Source organism: Rhinatrema bivittatum, chromosome 5, assembly GCF_901001135.1.
Source record: "Rhinatrema bivittatum chromosome 5, aRhiBiv1.1, whole genome shotgun sequence".
Classification (NCBI taxonomy): domain Eukaryota; kingdom Metazoa; phylum Chordata; class Amphibia; order Gymnophiona; family Rhinatrematidae; genus Rhinatrema; species Rhinatrema bivittatum.
Genome location: NC_042619.1, coordinates 346,230,969 through 346,255,258, shown reverse-complemented (window position 1 = coordinate 346,255,258; position 24,290 = coordinate 346,230,969). Strand labels below are relative to the sequence as shown.

At 40.1% G+C, this 24,290-nt stretch overlaps 1 protein-coding gene across 1 annotated transcript in view; it reads left to right on the top strand.

The window, feature by feature from the left end:
- NALCN (sodium leak channel, non-selective) overlaps positions 1-24,290 on the top strand; it is a 549,662-nt gene that overhangs the window by 511,338 nt on the left and 14,034 nt on the right. Inside the window, exons 32-36 of the mRNA XM_029603307.1 lie at positions 651-757; positions 7,616-7,690; positions 9,657-9,776; positions 15,535-15,603; positions 23,898-24,046. Coding sequence (XP_029459167.1) covers positions 651-757; positions 7,616-7,690; positions 9,657-9,776; positions 15,535-15,603; positions 23,898-24,046 — 520 coding nt within the window. The remainder of the gene's footprint in view (positions 1-650; positions 758-7,615; positions 7,691-9,656; positions 9,777-15,534; positions 15,604-23,897; positions 24,047-24,290) is intronic.

Genomic DNA, 24,290 nt, shown 5'->3' with positions numbered 1-24,290 from the left:
GTCATAATGCCTCTGTATCGCTGCATGGTGAGACCGCACCTTGAACACTGTGTACAATTCTGGTCGCCGCATCTCAAAAAAGATATAGTTGCACTGGAGAAGGTACAGAGAAGGGCTACCAAAATGATAAAGGGGATGGAACAACTCCCCTATGAAGAAAGACTAAAGAGGTTAGGGCTGTTCAGCTTGGAGAAGAGACAGCTGAGGGGGAATATGATAGAGGTGTTTAAAATCATTTAAAACTAATCGAGAAAGTTCTTTTTTACTCAACGCACAATTAAACTCTGGAATTTGTTGCCAGAGGATTTGGTTAGTGCAGTTAGTATAGCTGTGTTTAAAAAAGGATTGGATAAGTTCTTGGAGGAGAAGTCCATTACCTGCTATTAATTAAGTTGACTTAGAGAATAGCCACTGTCATTAGCAATGGTTACATGGAATAGACTTAGTTTTTGGGTACTTGCCAAGTTCTTGTGGCCTGGATTGGCCACTGTTGGAAGCAGGATGCTGGGCTTGATGGACCCTTGGTCTGACCCAGTATGACATATTCTTATGTTGTTACAGTAGAATCATTTCTTTTTAAATAAATGAGTCTGCATCTAATATCTGAATGTGTACTCCAGTGTTTACCTTGTTTTTTTATTCTTTTTCAGATAATGACGGATTCAGAGCAAGAATGTATGATATCACTCAGCATCCATTTTTTAAGAGGACAATTGCTGTACTTGTTCTGGCCCAATCTGTGTTATTGTCAGTAAAGGTATTTTTTGTTTCTTATTACGTATTTTACTACTGACAGTACTGTAGTGCTCATGCATTTTTCATCTAAATTTTACATCTGTTTAGACACATTATGGATAAAATTTACAGACGTTATGATTTAATCCCAAATTGTAATCCTTTACAAATATTATGCACTACAGCTGTCTGTTCAAAAGTGCACAGCATGAGCATTTTACTTTCAAGATTACAGGAATAATGTTGAGATATTTGTTCGGCATGAGAATACAGAAACGCTTTTAACATCTCTCTCAGACAAGATACTGAGAGGACTTGATCATGGAAATTCCTACTTATTGATTCTACTGGACATTTTGGCAGCCTTCAATACCATCAATCATGAGTCTATGAATTCTAGACTCCAGGAAATAAGCCTTAAAGGAACAACCCTTGCCTGGTTTAAGTCCTATTTTTCAAATAGAGCCTTTAGGGTAAAAATAGGTCCTTCTGAATCAGAGATGGTCACTCTAGCTTCAGGAGTACCACAGAGTTCATCACTGTCTCCCACCTTATTCAATATCTGTATGGCCCCACTATGCAGGTTACTGGCTGGATTAGGGCTAGTTCATTACATATACGCAGATGACGTACAGATTCTTCTGCCGATCAAAGACTCACTTCATAACACCTTGAAACTTTGGGAAATCTATCTCAATGCAATAAATCAACTATTCACTCAAATGGCACTTTCTCTAAACAATTCTAAAACTGAAATTCTTTTTGTTTGTAACAAAGTTACAGACAAAACTTTTTCAGAAATTAGTTTGTCGCCATCTTACAACATTAAGCAAGACGTTAGGGAGCTTGGTTGTACTATAGATAGTGAACTTAATCTACAGGATTTGTAAAATCCACTGTTAAAGATGGTTTCTATAAACTGCAAATTTTGAAAACATTGAAACCTTTACAACATGGCAATTATTTTCGGACAGTTCTTCAAGCTCTTTTACTGTCCAAATTAGACTATTGCAACGCTCTTTTGTTGGGTCTTCCTTTATCATCTATTAGGTCCTTGCAGCTCTTGCAAAATGCTGTGGCATGTCTGTTAACCAAGTGGAGGAAATTTGTTCATATCACCCCCACATTGAAGGATCTTCATTGGTTACCCATTCATTTTTGCATTCAGTATAAATGTTTGACATTAATCCATAAATCAATTTATTGGTTAAATATAGAATGGCTAAATGCTTCTCTTTACGTTCACACTCCATCACGTAATCTAAGATCTATGGGCAAGGCATTACTTACAATTCCATCATCGAAATCAACATAAGAACATAAGAAATTGCCATGCTGGGTCAGACCAAGGGTTCATCAAGCCCAGCATCCTGTTTCCAACAGAGGCCAAACCTGGCAATTACCCAAACACTAAGAAGATCCCATGCTACTGATTCAATTAATAGCAGTGACTATTCCCTAAGTAAACTTGATTAATATCCAAACCTTTTTTGAACCCAGCTACACTAACTGCACTAACCACATCCTCTGGCAACAAATTCCAGAGCTTTATTGTGCGTTGAGTGAAAAAGAATTTTCTCCGATTAGTCTTAAATGTGCTACTTGCTAACTTCATGGAATGCCTCCTAGTCCTTCTATTATTCGAGAGTATAAATAACTGATTCACATCTACTCGTTCAAGACCTCTCATGATCTTAAAGTCCTCTATCATATCCCCCCTCAGCCGTCTCTTCTCCAAGCTGAACAGAACTAACCTCTTCAGCCTTTCCTCATAAGGGAGCTGTTCCATCCCCTTTATCATTTTGGTTGCCCTTCTCTGTACCTTCTCCATTGCAACTATATCTTTTTTGAGATGCGGCGACCAGAATTGTACAGAGTATTTAAGGTGTGGTCTCACCATGGAGCAATACAGAGTCATTATGACATTTTCCGTTCTATCAACCATTCCCTTCATAATAATTCTTAACTTTCTATTTGCTTTTTTGACTGCTGCAGCACACTGAGCCAACGATTTTAAAGTATTATCCACTATGATGCCTAGATCTTTTTCCTGGGTGGTAGCTCCTAATATGGAACCTAACATTGTGTAACTACAGCAAGGGTTATTTTTCCCTATATGCAACACCTTGCACTTGTCCACATTAAATTTCATCTGCCATTTGGATGCCCAATCTTCCAGTCTTGCAAGGTCCTCCTGTAATGTATCACAGTCTGCCTGTGATTTAACTACTCTGAATAATTTTGTATCATCTGCAAATTTGATAACCTCACTCGTCGTATTCCTTTCCAGATCATTTATATATATATTGAAAAGCACCAGTCCAAGTACAGATCCCTGAGGCACTCCACTGTTTACCCTTTTCCACTGAGAAAATTGACCATTTAATCCTACTCTCTGTTTCCTGTCTTTTAACCAGTTTGTAATCCATGAAAGGACATCGCCTCCTATCCCATGACTTTTTAGTTTTCGTAGAAGCCTCTCATGAGGGACTTTGTCACAGTTAAACGCGGTTAGGGAAAGGGCCCTGTCTTTGGCTGGGCCAAAACTTTGGAACGCTCTTCCACTCGACATTCGATTAGAGGCAAGCATTCAACCATTCAAGAAAAAGCTTAAAACTTGGTTGTTTGAAGAGGCCTATACAAAGTCAGGCTAAATCCCTTTTTTGGTCATTCTCCCATGGAATTATAGTATAGTTTAATTTAAATAATTTTAGTTTTTTACTAAAAAGTTAGGACAGTAGTCATGAAATTGTATTATTATTTTGTAAAGTATAGTGCATAATTTATTTTATTATTTTAACCTAGAAATTCCAATGGGCTGCTTTTTGTTTATAATTTCAGAGTATGTTTTGATTTGGTTTTAATAGATCAATATATTTATAAGTCAAAGTAATAATGTTTTGTCCCCAACTGAATTGTAAACCAACGTGATGTGAATACAATATGTTCGGTATATAAAAATGTTTAAATAAAAATAAATAAATAAATAAATTACATTATGTAACCATCTAATATCTTCAAGAAAGCTTCATCTTTAAACCATGTTAATGGATGAACAAATTCTACAACTAGTACATGAATTTATGATCTAGCCTCTCCCAGTTAATAACAGAAACATAGAAACATGATGGCAGAAAAAAAGCACATGGCCCATTGAGTCTGCTCATAGCAACATGTAAACTAATGCTTGTCATTAATCTAAGAATATCTGTCAACATAGTATGGGCCAAAATCCTCGAAATATCAACTTATCTGTTCATTAGCTTCCATTCTAAGGTTTATTTCCGAGATGTCTTCTTTTCTTTCTGTCCCAATATACTGTATATTTTATTTTGTACACTTTTTTTTTCCTAGTAAAAGGTCTACACCTTTTTATTATAATCAATCCACCTATTTTTTTAAGTCTTTTCTGGAGTACACGTGAGTTAATCATGATATTCTCATACTTGTCTCAGTGTAATATTTACATTGGCTTTTGTCAAGGCTCAGCAAAGCAATGCCCCAGATTCTCTTACACTGATAATACTGAGAGTGGTCAAGAAGAAAAGCAGAAGGGATTTCAAAATTTAAACTCTACTCTATATCTGACACAAGGCACTTCCAGTATATCCTTGTTAAGTTTACTACCTTAAACCTCTGCTTCTGGCTTCTTCTGCTCCCAAGTTCCCACGAGCTTGTTTTATTGTAACTTTTTGCTTCTTCTTCAATGTTAATGTTATAACCCCCTTGTTCCTTGTGAACCGATATGATATGATTTGTATCATGAATGTCGGTATAGAAAAGAGTTAAATAAAATAAAATAATACTATTTCCTCAGGCACAAAATAGAAGGAAGAAAGATCGTTAGCTGATTTTGTTTTGTTTTTTTTGACAACTGAAATATCTAAAAAATGTTTGCCCAGTTACTGATGTTTTAAATAATGTGACTTCTTTGCATGCCCTTAATCTTATAACAAAGGAATTTCCTAAGATGATTATTTTCATATTAGCTGACACCCATGGAAATTCCCCAGAGGCCCCTATGAATTGCCTTCCCCTACAGCCTCAGCACAGTCTAACCTCCTGCTACAAACCCCCCAGTACAGCCTACTCAGTCCTATCACAGGTGGCACTCACCATCCCCTCCCCCTCAGCCTCAAGAGCAGCTCAGCCCGCCTTCCCCCCCATCTTCAGCCCCAGCCTAGGTTACCCCTTCCAGCCCCAGCCCCAGCTGAAGTACAGCCACCCATGGAAATACCCCAGAGGCTCCTATTTATTGACCTACCCCCCCTGCCCCTGTAGCCTGCCCTTCCCCCCTCATGCCCAGAACAGCCTGCTCTCACTCCCCAGAAGCCTCAGCACAGCCTGTGTTCCCCCAGCTCCCAGTTGCGCCAGCCTCCATAGAGCAAGCCCTTCCCCTAGTCCCAGCACAGTCTGTCTCTCACCAGCCTGAGCCCCAGGCGCTCCAGCCTTCAGATATTGAACTCATTCTCTGAAGGCTACGAATTCTTTGTACCGAATGCACATATACAAAATCTCACCAACTGGTACATATTGCATTCAGTGCATAAGATTAGCCCCCCCCCCCCCCCCCCTCTCAGTAATGGACTACTGTCTGCATCTTAATTTTGTTCAGTTGTTAGTGATTTAAAATTTCTAAGGGAGTAAGAATGCTCAAACACATCTAATCTACTTTTAATCTAGTGGTTCAATTTATATTTGTCAGTGATCCTCCAGAGACTACAATTAATCTACTTATAACTACTTACTTACACACCCTATTGACCATTTTTTTTAACTAATTACCTGTTAGTGTATGAAATAAATAAATCTGTTCAAATTTATAGAAAGTGGTGTTTTGGCACATGATATCCAATCTGTTGGAAAGCAGGAAGGTGTGGAAGCAGGGCTGTGTAAGCTGAAGCCTAGACAGCTCACAGCATCCTCTGCTGGGGCTACTGGGAAAAGTATACAAATTATTCTTTATGTCCTCTGGTGCTAGAAAGAGTGCCTGGGCTATGAAAGCTAATACTACTGAGGATGCCTCGCAGTATCCTCTGGAGTCCTCTGCTGGGAAACGTAGGCAAACAAGCCTTCCAGTTTTCTTCATCTGGAAATAATATGGGAGCTGTGGAAGTTGAAGCTAGACAGCTCACAGTATCCTCTAGAGTCGTCTACTTATGCTGCTAGAAAAACTATGCAAATGAGCCTTCCAGTTTTCTGCAGCTGGAAATAGCGTGAGGGTTGTGGGTACTGAAGCCTAGACAGCTTGCAGTGCCCCCTGGGGTCCTCTGCTGGGGCTGCTGGGAGAAGTTGGCAGATGAGCATTCCAGTCTTCTGTTGTAGACAAGCACCACGTCCTCCTAACTTATTTGGTTAATTTAACCAGATAAGGCTGAATATAGGCACTTATCTGGTTAAGATAACTGAATAAGTTGCCCCACCTCAATCTGCCCATAGGCCACCCCCAGCTGGACAAATACTTGTCTGGTTAAATGGCGGCTGCTGAACACAGATGGATATTCAATATGGATAAGCAGGGGAAAAAAATTGTTTCATTTTCAATTGTTGGGGGCCTCATCCTAGGCCTAGTTTGGCACCTGGACCCAAGCCTGATGCTATGACCTAGCCCGGAGGCTTTGCAACCGAACCTCAGGATTGGGTCTCAGCATTGGGTCTGGTTCCGGGCCGAGGCCCAGCCTTGCCAATGGATCAAATAAGACCTTTTTTGGGCCTCGTCCAAGACCCCATCATCGAGAAGGGCCTTGGCTGAGACCCCGGTGTCGTGCTCAAGCCTAGCTTGCGGCCTCTTCTTTGGGCCTTGGCTTACGCCCTAGTCGAGGCCCCGGCTTTGGGCCTTGTCTTGTCCGATGCATTTTCTTTTCAAATGAATTCAACGAAGAAGGTTTGTTTCATTCAGGGGGGGGGCTACCGATTCATTTTGCGGACTCCTCGATGAAACATATTTTGCCTTGTCATGTTTTTCAAATTTGTTTGAAACAAATGCACTTCCCTGATATTGAATGGCTGCCACTTAGCTGCATAAGTCCCTATGTATCTGGCTATGTAGCGCTAATTATCGGCCTCAATACACATAGATGAGCACGTGCTACTGGTTTTGAAAAAGAGCGATTATAAAAAGTATTAAAATGATAACTGAATAAATAGCTACAATATTTTTGAACCTTTAAACAAGCACAACTAATCCAATCCACATTATGACTGTAGAATGGGCATTTTTAAAAAATGAATGGGATGCACAAACTTAGCATATTGAGAGGCAATTTTCAGTAGCTTATGTTTTTGTAAAGCACAGAGGTACTTTCCTATCAATTGACCTTGTAGCCAAGTTCCAAAGGAAACTACCCACATAGTTTCCCTTTGAAAATTGCCTACAAAGATATATGGGCACAAGAGCACCCGCGTACTATTTCTACCCCTGGAGGAACGGGGACAGAACTGCACGCTTACATTTGAAAATCCATGTTTACTCTCCAGAGCTAGGCACGCCCGACCCCCCGCAGGAATGAATGCCTCTTTTTAATTCAGCTAAAATGTGCATTGCGAAATCCCACCAGCACTTTTCACTGTTCTGAGGAGGATAATTTTCAATCAGGATAATCCAGTTGGGTAACTGCTTAGTTATTAATCGAAAGCCTTTAAACATTTCTCACCACGTAAGTACATTTGAACTATCCTAGACAAATTTGTATCATTCGTATGCATTAGGAATATGACCAGAAAATAATGCCAGTTTGTGATACCAAGTTGTTTTAATATATTTATACTGTAACTTAAACATAAGAATTATTTTTTGAAAAGTTGAACTGGAAATAGTTATGATTTTTTGGTGTTTGTATAGTTTTGTAAGATGCTGTATTTTTTTTTTTTATTATTATAGTGGGATGTTGATGAGCCAGTGACTGTTCCCCTAGCAACGATGTCTGTTGTTTTCACTTTCATTTTTGTTTTGGAGGTAAACAGTTTGAAGAGTTTCATATATTTATTTATTTATTTGTTTGTTTATTTATTTATAAAAAATGAAATGCATGATAGTTATCACTGCCCCTATATCAAGATAAGGTTTTCATAATCCATGAGCAAAGTCTCAAGTTAATTATTGAAAATCTTCCCCCTCAAGATTAAGCACTGAAAATAAAAATTATGAAGTCAATTCACCCAATTTTTGGCTAGAAAAGATGCTAAGGTACTCATGGGTTCGGAAAAATGGATGCCGGCAAAATTGAGTGTCTGTTTTCAAACCCGCAGACTGGGGGACAGATTTTTTTTTTTTTTAACGTTTTTGGGTTTTTTTATTTTTGGGACCTCCGAATTAATATCATTATGATATTAAGTGGGAGGGTGTTCAGAAAAGCGTTTTTTTTTTCTGCTTTTCTGTACACTTTCCCAGTGCTGTCTATGATTAACACCTGCCTTTGGGCAGGCATTAATTTCTGAGAGCAAAATGTGCGGCTTGGCCATACATTTCACTTTCAGTATCCCGGGCAACTAACTAATAGGCTCATCAACATGCATTTGCATGTCATGTGCGCTATTAGTTTTTGCAAGTTTAGCCATTTTCAAGGCACTATTACCTCTTACAGTATAAGGGGTAATAGAAGCAAGTCGAAAATGCGTGGCCAAACGGGTGCTAAACGGTGCGCTGAGCCTGTGTGTGCAGTTCTAGTCACCACATCTCAAAAAAGATATAGCAGAATTAGAAAAGGTACAGAGAAGAACAACCAAAATGATAAAAGGGGTTGGGATGATCAGAACTCTTTAGCTTGGAGAGGAGATGGCTGAAGGGAAAATATGAAAGAGGTCTATAAAATAATGAGTGGAATAGAAGGAGTAAATGTGAATCAGTTGTTTATTCTTTCAAATGTACAAAGACTAGGGGGCACACAATGAAGTTACTGAGTTATACATTTAAAACTAATAAGAGAAAATATGTTTTATTCAATGCATAATTAAGCTCTGGAATTCCTTGCCCAGAGGATGTGGTGAAAGATGTTAGTTTACCTGCATTTAAAAAAGGTTTTCCTGGAGGAAAAGGCCATAAACAATTATTAAGATGGAGTTGCATAATTCCACTGCTTATCCCTGGGATAAACAACATGGAATTCATCTATCCTGCCAAATATTTGTGACCTGGATTTACTAGTGTTGGAAATAGGATGCACAGTTGTAACACTGATTTTAACTATGCCTCTTTGAATTGTGTTAGGCTGTGTGACTTAGAGAGAGAGAGAGAGAGAGAGAGAGAGAGAGAGAGAGAGAGAGAGAGAGAGAGAGAGACTGGCCATAATGTAATTCCCATAGGTAGGTATTTGTATCCCTATGGTAGGCCCACCTAGTAACTCGAGGTGGGGTTTAGGTAAGAGTGTAGGGGGTTAGGGGCCACTTTGACATTCTACGTGACACCTACGAACAGAACAGTGGTCTCATGAAGATTTGATGACCTTCGGAGTGAGGAAACTCACTCCAAGATGAGATTTGGGCAAGGTTCTCTCAACCTAGCTTGATGGACTCTCTACCTGGGTAACATCAAGCTAGGTTGAGAGAACCTTGCCCAAATCTCATCTTGGAGTGAGTTTCCTCACTCCGAAGGCCATCAAATCTTCACAAGAGACCACTGTTCTGTTCGTTCTTTTTCTGTCCACAAAAAAATGATGCCATCTATGTAGAAGGATGCACCTCAGTGATGTCACTGGGGTACCTTCCTCTTGACCAGATGGCACCATATTGGTGTATTTATTGACCCACAGGTGCCAGACACTATGTATTCTGTATATTGGAACTGATGATGGCCAATAAAACGTTTTCACCTATTTTGATATGGCATAGTATTGTAACCAAAATCTTTGCAGAGCTTCTCTGCCAGCATGTTGATGGATCTTGTAGTGATTTTATTTAAAAAAAAAAAAATTCTCCTTTTCTAGGTTACAATGAAGATTGCTGCCATGTCACCTGCAGGGTTCTGGCAAAGCAGAAGAAATCGATATGATCTCCTGGTAACTTCACTTGGTGTTATCTGGGTGATACTTCATTTTGCATTACTGGTAAGAAAATAAGACCATTTCAGTACAGGCTTTAATTCCTGTTCCTTGAAATATACTGAACATGCTTACTAACTTTTTAATTTAGACTCCTTTTATCAGGTCACCGTAAAATGAATTCTTAGTTATATCGATCCTGAAGAAAACGGAATTGTTTGCAGTATTGATGCTTCTTTTTGGTGCAGCCCAAACAATATACAAAAAATGCTGTACAGGATGTCCTTGCACTTAAGTCACAACTGGCTCCTGAAAACCATGCTTCATGTTGAAACCACTTGAGTCAAAACTGATTTTCCAATAGGAAACAATAATATTTTTTCCATATTCCACATTTTGTTATGCTTCAGATTATTTTCAGATACCGAAAGTATTCCCTGTCCTCAGAGGGTTTACAATCTAAGAGGATAATTTTTAATTGCTACATTTGCATATGTAAATCATTTTGAATATTATTCCCGGTGTGAGTACCTCAGTAGGAGGAGCCTCGATGTTTATGCATGCAAAGCAGGTGGATGGATTTTACTAATGGTGGGCTGAGATGATATCTTCCTATGATTTTGTGATGCAATACAGAAATGTAAGCCACATATTTCTGATGAAGAAGAATGAGGGAATGAATGTAGAGCAGAGCCAAAGAATGGAAATATTCCTTAAAGTCTGATGTGAATTCATGAGCACGGTTTATTTGATTTTTGCAAAGTTATATCATATGTAAAGCCTGTGATAAATTCAGTCATCCTTTATTACTCTCTATCATCTTGTAAATAGCTGCTGGCTGATAATCCCAGAAATAAAAGTTTAATGTTTTGAAATATAACTTGGTGAAGATCTTGCTTGGGGCAGCGGGGGGGGGGGGGGGGGGGGGGGAGCATATTGACTGCCAGTAACCACTGTATAGAAAGAGAGGGATTTGGGTTGAGAGAGGCCTCGGGGATTGGTTTCCCTGCTGCAGTACAAGAAATGAATAAACATCCCTTCTGCCTCTAGCTCGGATCTACTATGCCATCTGCTTGACATACCCACATTTTATGTGCCCCATCTGAATGGGTTAAGCGTATCAGAGAGACACTGGTTGCTTTCAAGTTGTATACAATACAAGGCCAGGTTACCATTATTTCTTAGTTTACGCCATTGATGTATCTTTCTTTTTTCATCCAATGCTCGTCGTTGAACCAGGGGACAGTGCACATTCTATGACTAACAACTTGTTTCAAAGGAGCTATGGAATCCAGAGCATTAGTTAGTGAGATAGGGAATGACCGCACAGCATCCTCAGCACCGGCTACATTAGTCAAAAGCATATTTAAACCAGGTAGCCATCTTCCATGAAGTTTGTCCACCTCCAAAAAAATGGATGCTTCTGTTGAGTTACTGAAAAAAAAATGTGTATTTGCCGTTTACTCATAGATGACATAAATGTAATATTAATTTGTGAAAGATTTGACAAACATGACATCTCAAGGAATTATCAATAATTAGCTATTTATAAAAACTAAATCTAGCCTATGGCCACAGTAATAAGTGGGATGGTCAATAATCTGTTGCTAACCTAATGCAACAATGGAAGTGAGGTAGGTGAGAAGTGGGGATTCATGGTGGAGGGAAGAAGCATGAAGGGGTGAGGAGAGAGATGGAAGTCAAGAGCTGGTGGCTGATGCTGTCTCAGACCTGCAGTGTCTTCCCTTCAGTCCCTCTCTGGATCACCTGGATGTTTGATTCCTGCAGTCCCTATAGAGAGAGACTGGACTTGTCTACTTGCTGCCTCAGAGTTCCTGCTGGCTCAGCTGTCACCTGAGGGCCATTGCCCCACCCCTCCCCAATAATGTCATCAATGCAGGCGAGTCAAGAGCTGGTGACTGATGCTGGAGGTGCTGCACACCAGAGAAGCACGCGATCCTTCACGTGCACAAAGGAGCACACAAAGGACCTCATTTATGCACTCCTTCGTATGGAATGAGGATAGATGAGTGTTTGCCTTTGAATGTTTTGCCCATTCATGCTTCTGAGCCAATTCTAATCATCATGGGTCAGGGTAAGTATGGTGACTTATGTCATTCTGGTCATAAATGCACTTTAAGGTGGCCATCTTGTCTAGTAACCATACCTTGTTAATCAAGTTGTTATGACCGGCCGCGGGCGGCCACAGCCGACCCAACTCACATCATGTCTTGCCCTGCTCTCCACTCCGGGTAGGCTCACGGCTGTGGCTTGCCACTACCGCCATGTTCCTCCTGGCTTTCGGGACTCCACGTGGTGGCTGGGACGTCGCCAACCTACTCTCCGACTCTGGCCCTCCCTAGGCACGTGCGCGCGCCACCTGGCCTCCCTTTAAAGGCCCTATGGTGGGAACTCCAGGGGCGTCCCCGGCTGATGACATTACAAGTGAGAAATATTTAAGCACCTCCTTTGGCCTACGCTAACCGACTTTGCAACAAGTTCCCTGAGCTCCTGTGGTGCATGTATCAGTCTCCGGACCTGCGGTTCCTGCCTTGGATTCCTGCTCTTCACCTTGGACTCTGGCTTTGGGGACTCGCTCCTTGGGGGCCTGCTCTGCGCTTCCTTTCTGAGACTTTGTCCTGTGTTGCCCCACTCCTCGGGGTAGCCTCAGCGCGACTTCACCAGAGATCTTGTCTCTACGTTTCCCCACTCCATGGGGTAGCCTCAGCATTACCACACCGGAGTTCCTGTCTCTACGCTCCTCGGGGTAGCCTCAGCGTTTCCACACCGGACATTCAGTCTCTACGCCTTTACTGCTCCTCAGGGTGGTCCCAGCGCGACTACTCCAGAGATCCTGTCTGTACTCTTCCCCACTCCTCAGGGTAATCTCAGCGCTACTGTTCCAGAGATCCTGTCTTTATGCTTCCCCGCTCCTCGGGGCAGTCTCGGCGTTACTACACCAGAAAGCCTGTCTCCACACTTCCCTCCCACAGGGAGAGTCAACTCCTACCTTGGGCCAAGGGTCCACGAAACCTACAAACCTAACAATCTCCTTTCATTGAGCAACTAGTCTCCTCCAAGGCCATTCTAAGCAATATGGTAACCTTAGGTGGTTCTAATTTACATTTTTATATTACTCCTACCCCTCCTGCTGCAGCATTGTTAGGATGATTCCAGTTGATAAACAAACCTTTTCACAGACTTGCCATACTCTAGACCTTGTTTTTATTAACTTTTCTACCTTCCTTTCACTTGCCGTTAAACCTGTTCTTGATGATCCTTGGTCAGACCAGTTGTTAATATCCTTCACACTAACTGACCCCAACTTTAGGATTCCAGTAAAATCCACCCAAGAGCCTCTACCACAGCAAGGACATGTTGATTATAATAAACTTTCAGATGCTTTAATCTCTATACTTACTCATTTTAGTCCTGCAATTACTGGCCATCCAGGAATGGGTTAATACTATTTCTAAAGCCACGACTCAATAGCTCCATTAAGGGTAGCGTCTAAACATTCTCAGCTTCACCAGCCTGGATTATCCTTGAGGTACCTGTTATATATACATGAGTGTATCTGGTGCAAAAAAGCACACCTCACAATCTTTACTTACTTTTAAGAACTCTTTCAATATAAAATTAAACTAAGTGAGTTAAAAAAAAAGCCTCCTATGCTAAATGAATATTCTCTGTAGGATTTAATACTTGTGCACGCTTTAAAAATGCAAAAAGTCTTCCTCAATTTCCTGCTGTTCCAGTTCCTGGTTGTTCTACCCATTCAATCACTTTGGATGCTGATATATTTTTTTTTTTAATTCTTTACTAACAAGATCATCTATTTGGGGACTACTTTTGCAACTGCCCCTGCTGGTATACACATACCCCAAACCCAGGGAACCCTCTTTGAACTACTTTTAACATTTTATCATCCAGTGAAATATCCAAGCAAGTGCAAAAGTAAAAGACAAAAAAAACATATCCAGATAAAGAAAGGAAAGCAAACCACAGAACCAAGAAATAGCCAATACTTTAGACGATAACTTTAAAATGAGAGTGCATGCATCCACATAAGCACATATGTGGGCATGAGAGCACATATGCTGGAATTTTAAATTATCCACGTAAATGCGCACATACTATACTATTTAAAATATACCTAGCACATATATGTGTGCTCCTAATTTTAAGCAATTCTGCGAAGAAAGGATTTATTTTATTTATTTAAAATCTTCTCTATACCGTTGCTAAGTTATATACCATCGCAACGGCTTACATGTAGGCACATAAATTAATCTTTCCTTAGATCATGTCGGCTTTCAGAATCACAAGTGAGCGCATTTTAAAACATGCACATTTTTATTTATTTATTTTATTTGTTAAGATTTTTATACCGCTGTTCAATCAAGCCATCATAGCGGTTTACATCTTAATTTAAAAGATTATAGAGTACATACATAAATATAACAAATAGCATAAAGTACAGCATCCTACATGGGAAGGAAATAACCAGTTTGGCCTATTAGTCTACCAGTTTTCCCAGTCTACCTCTAGGTCATCAAGACCCTTCTGGTTCTTCGGCCTATCCAGCTTATCCACATGCCTCACATATCCACTTGCCTCACTCAGCCAGGTTTGGACTATAATGAATTTTTTGCAGACTCACACCTGATAAAGAGCAGAAGTAAATAAGTGTTTGCCGGTTTTAAAAATTGGCCCCACCCTAGAATGCCCCAACCCGCCCCCTTTTTTACACATTCCATTGCTCATGTAAGGGCACCAAATTTTGCAGGTTTGAAAATAAAAGTTGCTCGTGCTCCGCCCATATACTCGCATAGATGGGTCTTTTAATGTGAACTGCTCTGTTAAAATTCACCCCTTAATGAGTAATAATTAAATACAGAAAAAAATAAATATCACAGCTCTAGTTTATCATGTTTGTGTGTTTTTTTTCTATAATTGTCCATACCAAGTGGACATAAATACATAAATACAGTAAATTCCTTCACCTTTTAAGCAAATTTGAACAATATCCTTGCCCAGGAATGGCCAACTCCGGTTCTCGAGATTCCCAAACAGGCTAGGTTTTTCAGGATAAGCACAATGAATATGGATGAGAGAGATCTGCATACCTTGGAGGCAGTGTTTGCAAATCTATCTCATGCATATTCATTGTGGATATCCTGAAAACCTGACCTATGTGTGGCTCTCAAGGACCAGAGTTGCACTCCTGGCCTGGTCATTCTTGTCCTCCAACATACTACCTACTATGATTTGCCAATTATTTGTGCTGATTTTCTTTTTTTTAAATTAAGATTAAATCCTATTAATTCATAAGAAATGCAGCTAAAATATAACACTTGTTGATCCATGACCGTAAGTTAGACTGTGGGCAGTTATTTTTATCCAAGACCAAACTCATTAATTTATGTTAGAATCTGAGGGTATGAAGACTATTGTACAGTTATTTGCTTCTTTGATTAATATTATATCCAAACTGAATACACTGGTTTACTGATGGAAATGGCTTTGAACATTGCCCTCAAAGTAGCTTCACGTTAACAGTCTAACAGTAAATATTTTTTCAAAGTGACTTTTTATTGCTGCAGCCCTTTTAAAGGCAATAGTAATATGAAAGTTTATATGCTATTGTATTTTTCAAAGTATGATAGTGATCAGAATAATATTCATAAAATGATTTGTCTATTTTGATATTTTGCATACTGTATATACATGTTCTACTATATGCTACAAATATTTTTTAAATGAACTTTATCATAATTTATGGAGAACAACTAATAGAATACATATTTGATCCAATTTCCAGAATGAATATACCTATATGATGGGAGCATGTATAATTGTCTTCAGATTCTTCTCAATTTGTGGAAAGCACGTAAGTATAAAATACTATAGGAAAGTTGCACTGGAAAGCAATTTTTAACACTTATTGCTACTTTTGTGAAAACACTATGACAGGGATGGCCAACTGCAGTCCTGGAGAGCCACAAACAGGCCAGGTTTTCAGGACATCCACAATGAATATGCGTGAGATAGACTTGCATGCATGCCCTCCATTGTATGCAAATCTATCTTACGCATATTCATTGTGGATGTCCTGAAAACCTGGCCTGTTTGTAGCTCTCCAGGACCAAAGTTGGCCACCCCTACACTATAATATCTTCAAACTGTTCAACAGGCAGCTATTGCAAATTCCAAAATATTTCATTAAGGATACTTCAAAATTCCAAGGCTCTTGGAAAAAAAACACTGTAGGGGGCAGGAAGCCTGTAACTGCACAATCTTAAAATATTTCCTCCTAAAAAGCAGGGAGAGTAACTTACGTTCTTATGTTCTTAAATGTGCACACGCCCATATTTGTGCCTATGTGGGCACAAGCACACATGCGCATTAATTTTATATCGGCCAAGCAAGTGTACGCATATTTTTGCATATGTGTGCTCCTAATTTTGAGTGTTTACATGAGAAAATTGTATTCACATATTTTCCTTAGCACTTGTTGGCTTTTACAGGCGCAAGTCAGCACATTTTGTAATATGCGTGCGTGAAGGAAATTACCAGTTATACCAATTAGTCTACCAGTTTATCCAGTCTATCTCTAGATCATCTAGACACACCCCCCACCCCACCCGGGTTATTCAGCCTGCATTCCCCCGTTTACCCTGACCCTTCACCCAATCAATATTTGGCTATAAAGAGGGTTGGTTTTTTTAAAACATCTTTATTCAAGAGACAGCATATACAAATCTATCAACATAGAAAAAACCCGAGAAATAGAACAACTGTATGTAAATCTGTTAACAAGTAAAAATGGAAGTGCGAAACTCCTGTCTCTTTTTACAATAAACCCCAGAGCACCCTTCCACCCATTGGTAGATCCATTCAAACAAACCACCAGGTCAGTGCACACTCACACTAAAGTTCACACAATCTAAACATTTGCTTGCAATCAACTCTTCAGTGTTTGAAACATTGCGATTAAGGATTGGATTTATACTGGTAGGGTCTTGCAGAATTTGGACCTCAGCTGAAGAGATCCTTTTACCCTTGCAGGTTTTCCCTTCCGCAAGAGCAAAACATCATTATAAAAAATGTTATAAGCTGTTCCCATAAAGAAAATGCAGGCGGAGCATCACTCACCCAGTACTTCAAAATTGCTTTCTTACCACTCAAGGTTGCTAAATATAAGAAACGCCGTTCCTCAAAAGTGTAGGAATCCTCTGCAAGATCTAGGCCAAAATTTATTATGACCGGAGTTGTCTAATGGTGTTGCCAGTATTCTTCCCAGTCTCTGCTAGATATCCTGCCAGAAATACTGCAAGTGCACACACTCAACAAATAAATGTAAATAGGTGCCTGAGGCCATTTGACATTTAATACGAAGGTCCAAATCAAAAAGGCATAACCCCTATTTCTGTCTAGAAAGACTTTTATGTAGAATCTTAAACTGCGTCTCTCTGGTGTAGACATCTGACGTCAAATGACATATAGAGGAGAAGCAGTCCAAAATATCGTCATCCGTTAGTTCAGTTCAGAAATCCCTAGGCTTTTTTGCAGCTAAATCAGGTAAATGGGAGACATGAAGATTGCTTCATGCTACCTTATTGAATTTTCTAGGTGCATATTTTATGAACGAATCTCCACCTTCCTCACAATCTGCATCACGGAATGTTCTCTGCAGGGGGCTTCTGTGAAGTGTCATGCTTGCAGAAACCATAAAAGTGACTAGATGGACTATTCCATTTTTCATGAAGCGCAGAAAAGGAAACCATATCAGTTGAATTACTAAACACATAATCCCAGATTTTAACTAAGCCTTTGTGCTTCTACAATTGAAAAACACCAAAGGCCTGGCCCAGGGAAAGTTGAGTATTATTTAAAAAATGTATAAAAGGTGAGAAAAGCAGGGACAGTTTAAAAGAGATTCATAACCACTTCCAAGTTTTAAGCGATGAACTTGTCGGTTGAGAACCTTTATCTGATTCAAGAGAACTAATTCTTTTAAGGTGTAAAAGGTTAATTAATGAATCTGCTGCATTTGCATGATGCACCAAAGGAATTACAGCTTATTTATTATGCCCCAGCAAAAACGGTCAGTAAGTAGTCTCATCTGACGGGCAACGCTGTACCATCGCAGATCAGGCAAATGGAGAACTCCCAAGTGTCTGTCCTTTAATAATTTACCGTAGCTTATACTAGCTGGTTTCCCCTGCCAAATAAAATGTGTAATTGCAGATTTAAAAGTATTAATCTTACATTGCTTAATCCAACAAGGTATCATTTACAAGGGATACAATATTTTAGGCAGTGCTATCATTTTGTCAAGGACCCTTCTACCATATAGAGATGAAGGCAAATCCTTCCACTTGAGAAGAAGCTGTTTCACCCTACTAATGCTCGCTCTCTCTCATGTTTAATGAGTAGACATCAGAATAAGTCCTAGCTAGCTGAATTCCCAGGTAGGTGAATTTCTCAGTTTACCAAGCAAATGGACAAGTACCTATCCATCATCAGCATCTTGTCAAGTGCGAATGCTATGGATTTAGAATAATTTATACTTAATCCTGAGATGACGCCAAATTAGGCTTATGTTGTCTCCTATCTTAGGGAAAGCTATTTGTGGGTTGTTCATAAATAACAACATGTCATCTGCAAATAAACGTAATTTTTAATTTGTGACCTTTGCAGAGAATCCCCTGAAAATTTACCATTTCTCTCAATTTCATGGCCAAAGGCTCCAAAAAGAGCAAAAATAGCAAAGGTGATAAGGAGCATCCCTGCTGAGTGCCCCTACATTTCCTGGGGAAATAATGAAGGATGACCATTAACCAAAGGTAGAGCACCGGGGGAGGCAAAAAATGCCTGTAAACTGTATAAAAAGAAATCACAGAAACCCAGTTCTGAAAGTAGCCAAAAAAAAAAATAGGACCAGTTAACTTTGTCAAATGCCTTTTCAGCATCTAAACTGAGAAACAGAGCATCAGAAGTCTTATCTTCCAAGGATAACAAGGCCTTTACTACATTCACCAAAGAAAACCTGTTACAAACAAAGTCCACTTGCTCAGACTCAACAAAATGGGGAATAACTTCTCCCAATCTGTCAGCTAGGAAAGCAGCAAACAATTTCAATTAATCAACTACAACCCCCCACCCTCCTGACCCTCCCCCCCCCCCCCCCCCCAGACTTGCCAAAAGTCCCTGGTGGTCCAGCGGGGGTCCTGGAGCCATATCCTGCACTTGGGCCATCGGCTGCCAGTATTCAAAATGGCACCGATAGCCTTTGCCCTTACTATGTCACAGGGGCCGACCAATGGCACAGGTAGCCCCTGTTGGGATGAATACACATGTAACTAATGAACGGATCGGGGTCCCCCGATGAATACGAATACTGAATGGGACGAATCCGTCCCTGCTGCAAATCCAAATAAACTACATCTACCAGTTCACCTTTATCTATTTTTATTAACCCCTTCAAAAAAATGAAGCAGATTTGTGAGGCAAGACTTCCCTTGGGTAAATCCATGCTGGCTGTTTCCCATCAAATTATGTCTATCTATATGATTTTGTTCTTTAGAATAATTTCCACAATTTTTCCCAGCACTTAAGTCAGGCTCATTGATCTATAGTTTCCCAGGTCACCTCTGGAGCCCTTTTTAAATATCGGGATTATATTGGCCACCTCCAGTCTTTAAGTACAATGGGCTATTTTAATGATAGATTACAAATTAATAGTAATAGGTTTCATTTTTTAATTCTTTCAAAACTCTAGGGGGTATAACATCTGGTCTAGGTGATTAGCTACTCTTCAATCTGGCCTACTACATTTTTCAGGTTCACTGTGATTTGGGTCAGTCACCTGAATCATTACTCTTGAAAACCGTGTCTGGAATGGGTATCTCCCCAACATCCTCTTCAGTAAAACCAAAGCAAAGAATTTATTTAGACTTTCCACGATGGCCTTATTTTCCCTAAGTACCCTCTGGTGAGGAGGAAGGCACTGGAGTTATGTTACTCCCATATGTCTCAGTGGACATTATTTTAAAAGGTCTCCGGCCTCTGAGCCTGGTTCTGGGCTAGGCTGAGTTCCTGGTGTCAGGAATGAGCCTCTAGGACAGGACCCAGCATTGGCTTGGGCCTCTGGCTAGGTCCTGTGCATCAGGCCTGGGCCTGATGCACAGGACCTAGCCAGAGGCCCAAGCATCAGGTTGTGGTCCTCAGACTAGGCTCTGGCATTGTGCCTGGTCCTGGTCCTTGATCTAGTCCGAGGCCCAGACACTGGGACAGGGCCTCTGGACTGGGGGGGGGGGGGGGGCACTGTTTCTTTTTTAAATCAGTGTTTGGGCTGGGTTTTTTTTTAAATTTATTTATTTTATTTATTTATTTATTTTATATACCAACATTCGATCGAGATATCACATCGGTTTACAGGAAACAGAAAAAGGGTGGGGTCCGCCCTATTTTACATTATAACATGATAACAATTATAACATGGTAACGAGTATAACAAATATACATGGAAAAAATAAAAAATAAGATTATAGCATATAACATATATACATTAAGACTTGGTGACAATATAATTAAGGTATCAGGATTGGTTGTGGTGGGGGGGGTGGGGGGGGAGGGTCAGGGGGGGAATAGGGTGTGTGGTTGGGTCAGGGGAGGGCGGGATGCATGTGGGGGATTACGATGTGGCGAGGGTGTGATGCGATCGGGCAGGTTAAATGTTAATTCATTTTTGTAAATTTAAGAAAACAAAATAAACATTATGAGCTAGATCTTAAATAAGTACGCGCAACTGGCCACGCAACCGAGCCGCGCAGCCTGCCTCCATTCCCTCCGAGGCCGCTCCGAAATCGGAGCGGCCTCGGTGGGAACTTTCCTTCCGCGTCCCCCCACCGGAGCGCGCAAGTTACGCCTGCTTGAAGCAGGCGTAACTTGCGCGCTCTGCCTCGGCATCCCCCGGCACAGGCCGCAGTGCCGGGGGACTCGGGACTGCCCTCCCGGCCCGCCCCCGGACCCGCCCCGGACCACCCCCTGACCCCAGTCACGCCCCCAGGACACGCCCCCAGAAACACCCCCTCCTGCCCCTTTTACGAAGCCACGGAACTTACGCGCATCCCTGGGCTTTGCGCGTGCCGGCAGCCTATGCAAAATAGGCGCACCGGCGTGCAGGGCTTTTAAAATCTAGCCCTATATGAATTAAAATACATGGAAAAAATATGCCTCAATAAAAATTTTTTTAAAAAAAACAATTTTTTTTCCCAGCAGATCCCTACTAATGACCTTTGACACTGAAGTTAAGGACCTGGGGAAATAAAATTGACTATTATTTACTGAATCTGCTGACTCCTGCTTCTTCTTTGTGCCCTCAACAGCCATGACCTGACTATATCTGTCATTACAATGAGCGCAGCATGACAATTGCCTTTTTCTCATACATAAATTATACCACATATAAAACACAGAGTTGCAGATTCATATCATAAGGTTCTAGTATCCAATAGGCAGATCCATCTTCAATACTGCTTTAATGTTTAATGAAATAAAAGAGATAAATTCATACAGGCAACAATTTCTGCTTAAGTTGACAAGTTGGCAAGTAGTGATAGAGTGCACTCCGTGTTTTTGGAAAATTGCTTGTGCTAATCAAGCATTTTGTATGATGAACTGAACTATATGAAAACAGAATGAGAGGTTGCATTGGAACTCAATACGACTGGTAGTCATCATATTAACCTTCAATTAAAGATACTTTTCTAACAGAAAATCTGGCAGGAAGACTAACCATACTTGCATGTTAAATAACATGTCTTGGAAATGCAAGGGCAAAACTCTTTGAATAAATAGCAGTTATATCTGAACACCTATGACACTCTCCTCTGAAGAACACTGCTGAGGAAAAGTAGGCAGTATTTGCTTATAGCACTTAGCCATAGAGAAAAAAAAAACGTATTCTTTTTCCTAGCCTGACCTGCTGATTACCTGCAAAGTTATTTATTGCTCATAGAGAAAACTGTTTCAGACTCCATTAACCTACATGATCATGGTGCTCTATGACAGGCCACATCAATCATATCTGTTAATTTTTTGTAATGCACTGTGATTGGCACAACTCAGCATGATATGCGTCTGATGAATATTTATAAAGAAACACAGAATTATTTCAATGTTTAGGAATGATAAGTGGACAGGTGATCTCTCCTGGTTCATATCCTTTCTCAGCAACAGAGGATACAAGGTCAAGATCCAGAACAAAGAATCCTCTCTACACCTGTCGTCAGTAGGAGTCCCACAAGGGTCCTCCCTGTCTCCTACTTTATTTAACATTTACCTTATACCATTATGCCAACTACTCACAGACCTCAACCTCAAACACTTCCTTTATGCGGACGATATCCAGGTCCTGATACCCATTAAGGATTCCTTCGCAAAAACTCTGGCTTACTGGGATACATGCCTTCAAAAAATTAAACTCCTCCTCACCAGCCTAAACCTGGTATTAAATTCCGGCAAAACTGAACTACTGCTCATCGCCTCAGAGAACAACCCCATTACCTCTGCACAGCAAGCCACGCCAACAATCACACAAGTGAGAGACCTAGGAGTCCTAGTTGATAATCGCCTGAATTTCAAAGCCACTATTAACAAAACCACCAAAGACTGTTTCTATCAATTACAAGTTCTGAAAAGAATTAGACCTCTTTTCTATGCCCAAGATTTCAGAACCATTCTGCAAGCAATCATTTTTTCAAAATTAGACTATTGTAACACCATCCTACTTGGCCTTCCCGCTTCATACACCAAACCGCTTCAGATGGTGCAAAATGCAGCTGCACGAATTCTGACAAATACCAGGAGAAGGGACCACATAACCCCTATTCTAAAGAACCTCCATTGGCTACCGATACACTTTAGAATAATATACAAGGCCATTCTCACCACATACAAAAACATCCACCAACTGGCTCCCATTGACCTACAGATCCCTCTCCGACTACACAATTCGTCAAGACCGACAAGAGATGCATACAAGGGTTCGCTACAGGTTCCACCGCCCAAATCTACCAGACACAGCACACTAAGAGACCGAGCTTTCTCTACAGCCATCCCACCGTTATGGAACTCCATACCCTCAAATCTTAGAATAGAACCATGCATCTCAACCTTCAAAAAAAGACTAAAGACCTGGATATTCATACAAGCCTTCCCAGACGTCAATTGATCTAATACTTACAAGCCACCCCTAATCTCCATCTACACTATGGTCGACCTTATCTCCTATCGTTTACTTGTGTAAATTAATAACCTGTCCTTTCTCTTCCTCTAAGCCAAGTTCTTATCACCTTGTTATATGTAACTGCCTTTTCAGCACTTTGTTATTGTTATGTTTACTTTGCACCCCTGTTTTATGTGAACCAGCATGATGTGACTGCTGTCTCGAATGCCGGTATATAAAAAAATCTAAATAAATAAATAAATAAATATACTTATTTGCTCCTAAGGAAAAGTAACTTCCAATTATTAGTTTATACTTCAAAATACATTCATCCATTGGTCAAAAGTTATTACCGTAGTTTAAAATACTTACCCTAGGTAAAATTCTTTATTCATTATGTTCAAGACATTTGCTCTTATTTTATGCTTACAGCTAATCTTTTTTGAAGTCGATCCATTCTTTGCTTTCTTTTTTTTTGTAGATCCTCCTCCATCCAGCTACTTTTGAAATCTGCATATTTTTATTGAATTTCTTTTCCTAAAGTAGCCATCTTTTTTTCACTACAGATTACCTCTTTCAAAAACTGAATTTGCGTGTTTTGTGAGATTTTAGAACCCTTTCAGGCCCTTAATTTCTGAAAACTAAAACATTTAATGTAAGTAGAATTGATGGTTTATAATCAGTTGAAATCATAGTTGACATTATACTTTGGTAACTGTCTGGCAATGGGTAACACCAATAAATAATTACCTATATACACCCTGAGCTCAAAGCAGAGATCTAACATGAAAACAAGGTTGGTCATTCTGATGATAGAGTAACTAAGAATGTTTTCAGAGATAGATTTGCATTGATTTCTTCTCTTGAAATAAGACAATCTATGCAAGTTTTCTTAATTTGAGGATCGATTGTTGAGGTAGGATGAACCTGTCTTCTCTTTCCGCCTGCAGGTGACACTGAAGATGCTCCTCCTGACCGTGGTTGTCAGCATGTACAAGAGCTTCTTCATCATCGTGGGAATGTTTTTGCTGCTGCTCTGTTATGCCTTTGCGGGAGTTGTTCTGTTTGGCACAGTGAAATATGGCGAGAACATTAACAGGTTGACATTTGTCTTCTCTCTTAACCTTTAGGACATTTTATTCCAGGCCAAAAAATAATGCTCTCATTTTAATGAGCACATGTTTTTGTTTCATATTAAGTCGGAATTGAAAGCGGTTTGGTGTTGCTTGACGAAGGCATTCTCTGTTAGATTGTATTATATGCTTTGCTTGTCTTCCCAAGTGATAACCTAAAAGGTCAATAACAAAAACATATTTCAAATGACAAAAGCATAGTCTTTTTCT